Source organism: Hippopotamus amphibius, chromosome 7, assembly GCF_030028045.1.
Source record: "Hippopotamus amphibius kiboko isolate mHipAmp2 chromosome 7, mHipAmp2.hap2, whole genome shotgun sequence".
NCBI lineage: Eukaryota > Metazoa > Chordata > Mammalia > Artiodactyla > Hippopotamidae > Hippopotamus > Hippopotamus amphibius.
This window is the reverse complement of record NC_080192.1, coordinates 141798092-141811348: the sequence shown is the minus strand read 5'-3', so window position 1 is coordinate 141811348 and position 13257 is coordinate 141798092. Positions and strand designations below refer to the sequence as shown.

The following is a 13257-nucleotide window of genomic DNA, read 5'->3' as shown; positions in this document are numbered from 1 at the left end:
TTTATATTGCCAAATTCCCTCCAGAGAGACTGTTCTTAGTCTCTCTTTCCCACCTGCCATGGGCGAGCCTGCCTGCTTACCCAGCAAGCAAGTGAACTCTTCCATCTTTGCCAACTGACAGGTGATGAAGATTCTCACGGATTTAACATGCACTTGAGTTTTAAACTTTGTTCAGGTTCATAGTTTCATTTTCTTTTCTGTGAACCTAAGTGTATGTCTTGCCCACTTTCTATTGATTTTTTTATTGATTTATTGGAGCTCTTTTATTACAAAAACTGGTCCCTTCCTGTGTGTTAATTTTCCCATTTGCCCTTTGCATTTTTGACTTCAAATGTTCTAATAGCTTTGTGGCCTAATCTGTCACAATGAAAACTTTCACCTGGGCTTTACTGTGGTATAAGGAACACCAGTGGCCTTTTACTTTTCCCAGGTGGTTACCCATTGCCCCACAGTCCCTGTCCCCATTCTGGGATGGGCCCAGCAATCTGCATTTTGAGACGCCCCCCAAGTGATTTGAACGCAGGGCCTGCCAGGCTTGGGATCCACTGCCTTTACCTTGGACCAGTAGCCCCTCCCACGGGGGCCTGCATGGAGACTCCAGCACCCTCAGGAGGAACAGTCACCCACTGCCTCAGTGGAGACCCGAGCTATATTCACTTCAAATCCAAGTCTAGAAATGTCATTTCTGCAAATGACCAGACAGTATCACCCTTGACAAAGATAATTAAGTACATGCCGCAAACTAGAACTTCAGAGGGTCCCGGAGGACAGTATTGACACACTCCATCCTCTTTTACTTACATCCAGGTGCAGGGCCTAGGGGAGGCCATTTGGCCCAGCCCAGGCCATGTCACCATACAGATTCCAGGGCTCAATAGTAGCTTCGCCAAGCTGGCAGGGGCCAGGTTCACAGGCTGTTGTACGGGTGGCACAGGAGTACCTGAGGCTACTTCTGTCCCCACTGGTACTGCCCAGTTGATTGGACTCCACTTTACAACAGGCAGTTCCCAAGCCCCCAGTACTGCATACTTTGAGTGGAAAACCCCTCCTCTTTTCAATTCAAGCTCAGTGCTGTCAAGTAGGGTGCCTTGTTATTTCTAACTTCCAAAAGCAGGACTAACCACAATCTTAATCTGGCGTTTCTTGGCACTTAATCCATACACAACACCAACTCCTTTACTGAGAACATTAGCGGGCAGACTGAAGACCCAGAAAAGGATGTGCTCACAGGAAGTAGAGCAGACTGTCCACTCAAGTGTTCTCTCCCCTCTTCCGCCTAGACTCCAGTCAGACCTATTTTCTTTGTGGCTCCTGAGAAGTCTTATTCAGGGGTCTGGCAACTAGAGCAATGTTCTCAGGCCCAGGAAGGGACACCAAGGGCCGGTGACAAGCCAAGCCCTAGTCTGGCTAAGCAGCCAAGAGGTGACGTCAGCCATCACAGCAATGCGCTGTGCTCAGGTAGAATCCAGATCTTGGGGGAAGGTGGCTTCTTGAAAACACAAGAAGTCACTCCCCTCAACTCCTTGGTATTAACAACATCAGCAGAGGCACTTAATTTAGTCCCTGAGACGTAAGAAGCTGCAGCATTCCCCTCTGTACCACGTGCTGTCTTCCTGTGTGCCTCTAATGAAGCTGGTGAGACACTCAATGCCGTCTACAGAGACTGGTGCAGAGTTGCAGTTACTAAGCTGACATCTGCCTTTTACACGGCCTTCCTTCCTCCCTCCCTCCTCCCTATGCTACAGCAGGAATTCATAATTCCCATTTTAGAAATTTAGTACGAGCGCCTGCCATCCTTTATCAAGCGGGGGGGGGTTACAAGTTGAATAAGAAAATATAAAAGGCCAAGGTCAGAAGATAAAGATCTACAACACATTGTAATAACTGCCAAAAGCTGTGCTACACTAGTTCCTAACTGTGCAACTCTTCCTGCGAGTGAAGTCTAGATGGGAAGGGCATGTGTCTGGTCTCTGGAGGCAGGGTTCAGAGGGCCCGTGCACCTCCTGTGGGCACCGGCTTGGTTAACGAGGGGCTCTGGGCACCCCAAGCTCACAGTAGCCATCCAGGGTGGACTGAGCTGTTAACAGCAGAGGCGTTGCACTGTCTCGGCCCCCCTTTTCCTTCCACTGCATGGGGCTAGACCCATTTACTATTCTTTGTGAGAATCCACAGAAAACTTTCTACAGGACTCAGGGACTTGAAATAAAAAATGTCAAACAGGAAAAAGGCATTCCATGGATTTTCAAAATATTAAAAAGCCGTCAACACCTTAGTCCTCTGGGACAATTTTCTTGGCCTATGGGAAAAAAACATCAATTCTCACCTATAAAACACACTTGAGGTGAGCCATTTGGAATGGACACACTGTAAAAATTTCCCATGCCTAATTATTTCAAGATACTTTATTTTTTTTTAAAACAGGTCACAACACTAAGCTTCCAGCCCACTCTGCCAATGCACAAGCTACAAACGCTTGCTTAGCAGTTGAGGGGCACACTTTAGTAGCATGTTTGAAAAGTGAATAAAAATCCATATAAAACAAATATTCAAATAGTTTCCATAGGAACACAGATAAGTGTGACCCCATTGCCTAGTCTTCCATATTGTTGCATCTGTGCCAACCCTACTCACATAGACATCTCAAAACTAGCAGTAATTAAGTTAAATGGTCCCCCCCCCAGACCCTTAAATCGAGCTAAACTCGCAGTTAACAGCTACAAAAATGGTATCTACACATTAATACGAGCTGAAGCACAGGCTGCTGGGTGCCGTTTCATTCCACTCTCCCAAGCACAGGACACAGGCAGGGTGCCAACATCCTGCTCCTCTACTCCGGGCGGGAAGTCGTGGTTCTGGAGTTGCTGCATCAGTTGCCTGAAAGAGACAGAAGTGGCACGTTCAGAAACCCTGAGTCACCCCTCACCGAGCAGTTTCACACTGAGAAACTGAGAATAACTTATGCACGAGCCTATTTACAACCTTGGTTGCTACTGTCATCAGCAAGCAATTCAATGCAGTTCTACCGCAAGCATCTCTTCAGAACCAACCTTTTGGTAATAAGGGAACCACAAGTCACACACACTAATAACAATATTCTAGTTGCACAGAAATATCCTGATCAGTCTTTTCTCAAATGATTACGCCTTAAAAACCTGAAAATACAGATCACTATTATTGGAGGGATTTCCCTTCCCTTGTATTTTCCAAAATTTCTACAGCATATATTAATATGAGGAGAAAAAAACAAACAAAAAAACCACTGTTGACATTTAATCATAAGCAAAGCAATTTCTTATTCGACTAGACACGAGCAAAAATAAATCTTGGAAGGTTTTATTTCATTTTCTTATCAGAACCATACACACACACTGTTGTCACTAACCATGTTGGCCCTGACATCACATAGTAGATGGTTGGTCTCTGGAACCCATTGAAAGTAGAAGCAGCAGCGACAGTGTAAGCACCCATGTTTTCAAAGAGCATCCAATCGCCCACATGCATCTCGGGCAAGTTACAGCGCTCAACAATGCGGTCCAGGCCATCACAGGTCGGTCCCCAGATGCTGGACGAATAATACTTCTCATCTGGTTTGGGTCTCTACATTTGAGAGAGAGAAAAACACAGCTGCTTACACGTGTTCTGCCCAATCATCTTAACTGCTGTATATAGCATGTCCACAAGGTACCTTCTGCAGAAGAGGCTTCACGTGTGCGTGATCGTAAAGGATGCAGTTGAATGACCCATAGACCCCATCGTTCACATAATACATAAACGTCTGGTCGCTCGACTCATCTTCATCTAGAAAAGCAGAATCAGTCTCAATTACCACTTTACATACCAACTTTCAGTTATACATGCAACGATTCATCCTTTGTACGTACCATCAGAGCCTGTCTGCTCCTTTAATACGAGTTTTTTGGCAATGATATTAACTGCGAGCGTGAAAGCTGATGCAACGTAGTATCTGCCTGGCTCAGCTATGATTCTTACTCCAGAGTCTGATGGAAAATACTTGTCCAAGGCTGGGTTGATTACACTGGTGATCTACCAGAAAGAGTCAAAAAGAGAGCAGTTGGTCACAAGGGGAACTCATACAGACCAGCGCTTTGTGACACGACACATCAAAAACACCAAGAGCAGCCACTGACAGGGAGGTTTATTGTCAAGAAAATCATCTCCCTGAAAACCAGCCTGCACGTCCCTGTGGTTTCATTGATCCCCCTCCAGACACCCCTGCTACCCGCTTTAAGATGTCATGGGTATGACTTTATTAAACAATGATACACATTCATTACCAGTTTCAAGGTGCCTAAATATTCTTATGTAGCAAATACATGTCAACAGGAATAAACCTTTCTATTCTGCCTACTCACATAACTTCAACACATAAGCATTCGGCTATGTATAAATACAGCTGATTTACTCTGCTGTACAGCTGAAACACAGCATTGCAAAGCAATTATACTCCAATAAATATGTATCTAAAAATACAGATTTGCTTTATAAATGAGCAGCATATAATGGCTTAACTTCTTAAATGATTAAATCACTCAATGTTTTAAGAAAAGGAAGCACAAACACTGGCAAATGTACTGAAGTTGGCAGGTTCTCTACCTCCACAGCAACAGTTCTCAATGTAATCAATTTTCCCAAGACTTTTGGGAAAAGTGGCTCATTTTAGAAAACCAAAAGAAATTAAGTACAAAACCAAAAGATATTAAGTACAATTTTAACAGCATAAAAGTCATTCGAAATACCACACCAAGACACTTATTTTCAGGTTTGTACAGTCCCTTTTGCTATTTGTTAACAAACAAGTTTTGAAATATTCCAAAAAGGAACTTGCTAAGTAAGAGCTGTAGATTTTAGTTTTGTTATAAATTACCTCTTCAAATTTGAGCTTTACATCCTCAGATCCAGGAAAGCCACCACCAATATCAAGCAGGTACATGCTGAAACCAACCTCAGCCTAGAGTCAAGAAAATTAAGTCAATCAAATAGCCAGATTCATAACAAGTCATGAAAAACGCATACAGCAGACAGGGTTAAATGTCTGTAACATGACCTTCCAAGGTCAATTCTAGGATTAGAACTAGTTACATCACCCTTGCCCCCCTCCTCCCACACAGGCTTCACATATACTCACTCCCATGTCAAAGACACAGCGGGCATCAGAGATGGCCTGCACAAAGGTCTCTGGATCCGTACAACCACTTCCTACGTGGAAGCTGGGGCCAAAAAAGGAGAATATGTTACTTCTTACCATTTCTGGAAATAACTATTCATAGTGGGAGAAAACCTATAAAACTTGCATTGTTTAATCTTAATTTCTACTTCTGCCATCACCAAGATCTCACCTGACACCAATGACGTCAATATCTAGCTCTTTTGCCCGTTCCAGAAGAAGCCTGCTGGTTTTGAGTGTGGCACCAAATTTGACACTGAGGCGACACACTGCTTTGGAATCATCCGTGGCGATCCGCAAAACCAACCTAGAAGCAAGAACAGTGTATTAAACTCCCTGAGAGGGAAGATCGCCTACAGCCATGGTTAAAACAGACTCCTTGGCTCTGATACCCTGTGGTTTGAGTTTAATTTGCTTTTATTAATCAAGAGGGTTTAAGGTTTTTTCTCTGACCCAGTACACAGATAATTTGCTAAAGTATGGAAATCTAACAACTGGAAATTTGAGTTTGTTTGCCCTTATTATACAGATGCCATATCTGACCTTGCCCTCAAATGGAGGAGTAACTCACTTGGCCTTTGGATGTGCCCTGGCAACTTTCATCAACTCGACTTCACTATCAAAAGTCATCATCTGGACTCCATTATTGGCAGCGTATTTAATCTGAGATACTTGTTTACAAGGATTTGCATAGATGATCCTCTCTGGAGGTACCCCAAGACTCTGCACCAACTGGATTTCAGTCTGAAAAAGAAGAGGTGTTATACTACAGGTAGCTAATACATGGAAGAAACAGAAAGACAAGGGAAGCTGTCACCACACCCACTCGTCCACTGACATCTACTGCCCAAGCAATGCTATTGTGATTCACCCTGCTGGGAACACCTGGGCCATTACACTCACTGGAGTTCTGCTGCTTTTGCTCACCTTGCTGGCACAGTCAAATCCTGTCCCTATGGCAGCGAGGGTCTTCACTATGGTTCTGCTATCATTGCATTTGACTGCATAAAAGGGGGTGACCCGAGGAAGAGCTTTTAACCATCTTAGATGTTTCTTCAGAATGTCTCCCAGGTCAGCAACATAGAAGGCATCCTTATCGTCCTGCAGTAAGAGTGGTTACAGGAAACCCATTAGCAGTCTCACAATACGTCCAACGTGCAGCCTTCCCTTCTCTTGCCTGTCGTTCCCATGAATCCTGCTCTATTTAGTCAATCACTGACATGAGCATCACTGTTGTTATTGGGAGATCCGTAACCAATTAAAGTCTAAACTCCCTAACAAGACATTTCCAGCCATAAGACCCCACTGAAGCTTCCCATTCAACTGCTCAAAATTCTCAAAGCTGCACCCCCAACAAGGACTTAACATATACTTACAGAAGAAGAAACTTCATTAATTTTTTGGTCCAGAATGTCCTTGGCAGTAAAGCCTTCATCCAAGAAATGGCAGTCAAACTCTTCATTACTAAAGTTGTTCATGGTTTCTTGATCTTTCTGAAATAACAAACTGCAAACAGGGCAGACAATTTACTCAGAAGTCTTAGCAACACTTAGTAACTTTTAACAAGATAAACCTGCAACAACCACAAATACTTACAGGGAAAACTAAGAGATGGAATTTAAAGAAATTATGCCAGCTTTTCACAAAGGCAATTCTCCAGGAATTCCAAGTCCCACAAAGCTGTATGTGCCCTCAGTGCAGCAGTGGAAATGTTCTGTCTGATAAACACACAATCCTCTGTCCACCTTTGGAACACATTAAATTGGAATATCAGTTACTGACAGCACACACAAGTAGCAGGGCTACTCAAGGACCCTCCACAGATACCTCACTCACTGGGTTTGGGAAATCCCATTATTCCTAGGTTTAAGTCACATGATTCCATAAACCTCAATGGAATGATGACACCACAGATTAGTGTCTTTTCACACTAAACTTCCACATATATTACCACCCACCTCAAAAAAAGCATTTTACACATCCCTGCTAAAAAATTAATGCAGAATGCAGGTTTCAGACGCTTTCCTGCACTTAGTTCACCGATAGGGAAAAACTTTCATGACCGTTAGCTTATTTTCAGACCCGTTTTTCTTTAGAAGCTTAAAATACCAGTACAGTAATTTTTCAAAGCTGCTGTATAAACATCTTGCTATTTTCTAAGGCTTATACAGAATAATTTTTAGTGAGTAACAGACATCTTTGCTCTCAATCTACTGAGTACTCTTAAGTTTCCTGAAAATTTTATAAGCTAATTTTCATGCTAGGCATTTTTTTAAATTGCAATCTTTGAATCAATACAATGTATTACAGTTTCTGTATCTGATCAGAAATCAGTACTCAAACCAGCGTGGCCTACTAAATTAGCAATTAAAGGAGTCCCGACTGTCCTTACTGGCACTTTAATACTTGCTTAGCTATAAATGATAATCACCTGTGAATAATTTTTACTAACTTCATGAATAACAAAAATAAGCAAACAATAATTGGTGAATAAGCAAAACTAAAGCTCATTTAACAGAGCCACTGCCCTTGGCCTTCGTGAAATGTGACTTTGGTCAATGACAGTTATCCTAAAATTACTGATTTTAACCTATTTAATTTCTGCCAGCGAGGGCTTTTCCACTGTGCAACCCACTTCAGTGCCTGCAGCCTACAGGCAGAGGTCAGGCAATGGTTCAGGGCCAGTCTGTTCTGGCATGGGACACTATGAGAGGCGCAGGGGGACGGGTCTGCCATAAATCCAAACCCAGGCCTGGTAGAACTTGCAGGACTTGATCTAATGTGACTTGCTGGCATTGTCAACCTCCCACATTGCCTAAATCGCCCTCCGAGGCAGGGAAGAGACTAACTGCGAGCAAACCCATTTTGTCTATATAACATTTAAATAGCCTCACTGGTGACAGATTAGGTCTTGTTAAACATTTTTAAGGCAATATTCAGGCTTAAACTTTGGAAGTTTTTGTTTATCTGAAACACACCACTATTAAGTATTTTGCTTTGTTTAATCCTCCAAAGCTTTGTTTCAATAACTTTTGATATAAAGAAATTTCACCCAACACCACCTTTTGATGTTCTTTCTGTATAGCTAAGTTATTTAAAATGACTCGGATTAGCACAAGATAGCACTTCCCTGCCATGAAATTCTTTACTGCCAGTTGACTAACATAAGAAAGACAAGTACTAATTCAAACAGCAACTAAAAATTTTAATAGTCAACTAAATTACGCCCAATTTTAGGTATGAACAAAATCAACACACTCTCTGTCCTTCCTAGACATTTCTAGGAAGTTCTGCGCCCCACACTTTCCCCCATTATTTCGCATTTTCAAACACAGTTGGCCTTCTCGGGAAAATCTTGAGACTGGCTCCTATGTCTGAGTCTGTCCGCCTGAGCTGGGATCTTAATATCCAAGGTTTTTCTTAAATCACCAAGTCATTCAAAGATTCCGTAAACAATTCTAAGCCACGGCCGGCTGCGTATTATCTGTTACTACAAGGTTATCTTAGCTCTAGCGACCCTAGTGGGTTTCCATATTGGGTCATTCCCTCTGTACACACAGCAAAAATAAAAGCTAAAACGGAAGAAAGGAAATTCCAGGGCAACCCAACGGAATCGCACGTCTCCTCGTCACAGCGCCGAGCGCCGGCTCGCCTCCTACCTCTCCTGCACCTGCTGCGGGACGGCCACATGGGTTTAAAAGAAAACAGCGGCTGAAGGAACGACCGAGCCTGCCGAACAGCTTCCGGCTCACAAACCCTCCCGGACGTGGTTCGCAGGAGGCGAAACCTGGGCCGCCGCAGCCCAGGATGCCCCGAGCCGGGAGGGCGGCCGCCGTGCGCGCCCCGGGCCGGGCGGGGGGGGGGGCGGGGGAGCGGCGCCCGGCTCCACCGGGGACGCCAGGCGCACCGAGGCCAGCGGCCGGCGGCCGGCTCTGCGGCCACGTGTCCCCGCCGCTCCGAGCGCGGGGTCTGCTCCGGCCTCCCGCCGGGCCCGCGCGCCAGGACACGTGGCCGTCACCCCCCCCACCCCACCCCCCGGGCCTCCAAACCGTCCGGACGCGCCCCGCGTACCTCAGAGCGCACGGGCGCCGCCGCGCGCAGACCCCATGGAGACCAGAGGCCGGCCGCCCCGCCGCTGTCCCCGCCGCCCCGTCAGCCGCCCGCCCGGCCGCCCGCCGCCTCGCTCCCTCCCGCGGAGGACCGCCGGCCCGAGGTGGCGCCGGAGCGCTGGCAGAGGGGCGACAGCGGCGGCGGCGGAGGCTGAGGGGACTGACAAAGCCCGACGCGCCGCCGCTCCGCTACTTATAGCGCCGCGCGTGTCGTCATGGAGACGCACCAGCTCAAACCAGCCGCGATCGGTTCCGTCCGGGCGTCCTCCCAGGGAGGGGACGGGCAGCGGCGGCGGCCAACCCGGGGCCGGGCCGAGGGGCGGGGGGCGCGGGAGGCTCAACGTCAGCGCTTCCGAGCTCCGCCCACCCCACCCCGCCCCGCCCGCCCCGCCCCTCCCGGGCCCGCTGCAGGCATGCGCACGCGCACACGCCGCGGGCCCCCGGCTCCACGGGCGCGCCCTCGGGCGGCCGCGCCCGGCCCTCCGCCTGAGGCTAGGAGGCGCCGGCGAGCAGTTGCAAAAACTGCCTCTGACCTCCGCGGGATTTCAGCATCTGCGCCAAGCAACGCTGTTCTTCCACCTGGTATTAAATGCCTCGTGCCCTTGGGCGGAGAAAGGGAATCGCAGGCGCGAGCGGGCCACGTGGACCACCTGGCGGACTCTGGCCCCCTCTGCCCGGCTTCTCCATTCTTGTGGGAGGGCCCTGGAAGTGGTTCTGGCGCAGCCCCACCCCACGAAGAAGGGGGCAGAGGCGCGGAAGGGAGAAGGGTCACCCGACAAGTTCGCGGCACAGCTGGGGGCAGCTCCCGAGCCCCTGCGCCTGTAAACCGTGGCCAACAGATCCTAGGTGTCTTCCAACTAGGTGGCATGCAGCAGTGGACAAACGAAAATACACGTTACGCTTATTAAGCCAAAGACTCGTCTAAGCGCATTAGGGGAAGGGGTAGGAGGGAAAAGGCCTGCAAGGCGCCGAGCCGCCCGCTGCCCTTTGCTGTATTGGGTGGCGCTTATCAGTGACTTCTTTAAGGGCAGCTGCAATTGGCACGCTTCGGGAGAGTTATGTGAGTCCCCGCATACCAACAGTGTCTACCCAAGGAACACATAGGGCGAAGACTGTAAGGACTTCGAAGGCCAAGGCTCTGGCGGAGAACTGGCCTCTCCGCGGGCAGGCCACCCCCCACTGCCCACCCAAGGGAGGGCTTTGGGGCAGTTTTTCCCCTTGCATGTTCACCGTTCCTTCCACTGCGGGCAAAATCCAACAGATGATTATGTCCCAACCTAGGGTGTGACGGATCTGAGGGCTGCGGGTGGGAGTTTAAAGGTGTGAAACTAGCCCCAGCCACACAGTCAGTGCAGGAGACCCCGGAAGAGCTCAAGTACTGTAGCCCACCTTGGCCCCAGCTTGCTGTGTGACCTTGGGTAAGTTACCTCCCTCTTCTGAGCCTCAGGCGAAGGCTGGACCAGATAACCCAAGGATATTTACAGCTACAAAAACCTCCTTTGTGAGGAGTGAGCCCTTCTTTGATGAATGTGGGAATGAATGAATGATCTGACTCTCCCTGGAGCGTGCATGCCTTCCACAGAATCAAGAACGGGGAAAGCAGAAGTAAACAGTCGTGCGTCTTCACACGTGAGGGGCTATGACAGGCCGAACTCCCTTTTCTCTTGGGCACCCTGATCAGCTTTATTTTTACATAGTCCTTGAGCAGCCACTCGTTACCAAGTACCCATCTAGGAGAGGGAGGGGTGTTATCCCCACCCCAGCACGTTCAGTTCCTAGGAGGGAATGAGATTAACCATGAAATTAATAATCACATCAGAGAACATTACAGCCCCAGGCACTAAGCGGGACAGCTTTGATTTCAGGGTGAACACTCTGGTATTTGTCCCGCTCCCTGAAGAAACATTTTGTTCCAGTGACACGCAGATTTTTCCTCAAACTCCGGAAGTCTCTCATGTCCAGTGCCGAGGCCAATAGGGGAGCATTGTCTGCACTGCCCAGCTCTCCAAGGCACATCAATCAACCAGTCCCTGCGTGGTGAACACTGTCCCCACTATTCGGCTTCCTCCCAGCAGAGGGAAGCGGATGTCTCAGCATGTGGGATCCTAGTAGGACTCTGGTGTGGAGGGAAGGACAGCCAGCGCCCATCCTGCCAGCAGCTTGCCGTTGTGTGACCTGGACCATCTCGACCCTCTGTAAGCCTCTCTTCCTTCAGCCATCAAGGGAAGAGTTTGCACCTGATCTAGGGTCCCTTTCAGCTCCGTTCTGTGATCGTATTTTAGAATTAGAAGTATTAGCTGGAACAAAGAGGTGAGTCCTGGATTCGGTAAGCCAGGTGGTCTGTCCCTCTGCTGCTCACGTGTGCAGCTCCCACGCTGGTCACCTCCACACACCGCCTCTTCCTGCTAGCCCACCCCAAACATGCAAACTGCCCCTATGCCACACTTTCCTCTGGGGAGGACTGGCCTTGCCCAGATGACCCGTCTTGACCCAGATGGGGAAACAAGCAAGGGGAGGAGGAGGAGCTGCTTCCCTGAGAGCTGGCCCTGCTGGCTGCAGGCGGACTCTTACAGTTTTGGCCTTGGGTCTGGGAGTCAGCAGGCCTGAGTCATTGAACGCAGTTACTAATCTGGATCGGAGAAGATAAACCTGCAGTGACTAAACCTGGCTTTATTCAAATTCATGGCATTCATGTCTTTCTATTTTCAATAGAGTTTATCTTCTCCTTTACTATTTTTTTTTCCCTTAGAGAAAAGCAGCAGATCCTTGCAAACTATGTGATGTCCAACACCTAGAAGTAGCCCTCACATGGAGATGAGGTTTTTGTGTTTGGTGCAGAAGCGGTAACTTAGAAGAGTGAACAAAAACATCCAAAACCACGTTGGACATGCCGATAAGATCTGTACGCTTGGTCATCCCACCTAAGTTCTGGGAAATTTTTTAGCTGCCCTCAGCACCTAACTCATCATGAAGCCCTCAATATCACTTCTGCTCTCTGGATCTCAAGCTCTTTCTGTAAAATGCTCTCTGGCTGGACTGGGCTGGGTGAAAACACAAGCTCTTACACTCTGATGTTCTAAGAACCTCTGACTTCTTTTACAAAGAGCTCTGTATGAATCTGCTAATCACATTTTCTGAGCCAAAAGTGAGGACATGTCTATGCAAAAGGTATTTTTTCTTAACTTTTTTACCCAAGAGGGCTTATAAAGATGATTACAAATTTAAGGAGTCACCTTTACTGAAAAGAAGTAACGTAAAAGACAGTGGTCAGCAAGAATGTATGTATCCACGTCCTCGATACTGGAATAGTCAACACTGAGAACTTTCTGGAAAATGGGTTTGTGTTCTGTGCACACATCTGTGGTCATATGCCACACCAGATTTCTTTTCAGGAGTCTAAGAGTTGACTCTGGAGTGAGGCTCGTGATGTCTAGCCACAGGAGGACTTTGGGAGGTTAGGACCTGTCCTGCAAAGGTGCCACAACTCAGGAAAGTGGGACCCAGTCACAGGACACTGCTAGTCACATGTGGACGTTTGACCAAAAATAGTGTTCGGAAGCTCAGTCACTCACTAACTCTCCAGACTTGCCCTTAAATTGTTTTAGGTGTTTCCAAAGATCCAATCCACCCTCCAAGGTGGAAAGTGTACCATCTTTGCCAATAGCCAAATGATGTGCCCTGGGCGCAGGGAGCTTCCGGGGAGGCCCTCCTTGCTGTGAGCAACACAGACATCATCAGAGAAGTGGAGCATCTCCAAAAGTACCTGTTGGAAGCCAAAGACACCAGTGTCAGTGGAAGTCCCGGGATGTTTGTATTATGAAGTGCTGTTGCATCACTGCCCCACCCAGCCTCCGCCCTGGTGTGGCTCTCTGGGAGTTGCTGGGACAAGAGCCATCTGGCAGGAAGTGGGCCAGGGCCTCTGGGAGCCCAGCAGGGCCCTGCAGCAGGTCAGTGGCCACATAG

The 13257-nt window shown here is 47.9% G+C and overlaps 1 protein-coding gene and 1 non-coding gene across 3 annotated transcripts; both read right to left on the bottom strand.

Moving 5' to 3' along the window:
• Positions 1 to 2387: 2387 nt before the first annotated feature.
• On the bottom strand, positions 2388 to 9598 carry ODC1 (ornithine decarboxylase 1). Of its 2 annotated transcripts, none has more exons than XM_057743216.1 (12): positions 9522 to 9598; positions 6782 to 6930; positions 6562 to 6691; positions 6113 to 6286; positions 5757 to 5929; positions 5358 to 5492; positions 5147 to 5228; positions 4886 to 4969; positions 3882 to 4044; positions 3686 to 3798; positions 3383 to 3597; positions 2388 to 2874 (listed from the first exon to the last, which is right to left on the bottom strand). In XM_057743216.1, the coding sequence occupies exons 3-12, from the start codon at positions 6661 to 6663 to the stop codon at positions 2730 to 2732; spliced, it is 1386 nt and encodes a 461-aa protein (XP_057599199.1). In that variant the 5' UTR covers positions 6664 to 6691; positions 6782 to 6930; positions 9522 to 9598; the 3' UTR covers positions 2388 to 2729. The 2 variants fall into 2 exon arrangements, with proteins under 2 accessions (XP_057599199.1, XP_057599198.1); XM_057743215.1 differs by lacking the exon at positions 9522 to 9598 and adding an exon at positions 9257 to 9505.
• LOC130857924 (small nucleolar RNA SNORA42/SNORA80 family) lies at positions 7806 to 7937 on the bottom strand. Its single transcript, XR_009054919.1, has one exon. It is a non-coding gene; the product is annotated as a small nucleolar RNA SNORA42/SNORA80 family (small nucleolar RNA).
• Positions 9599 to 13257: the final 3659 nt, after the last annotated feature.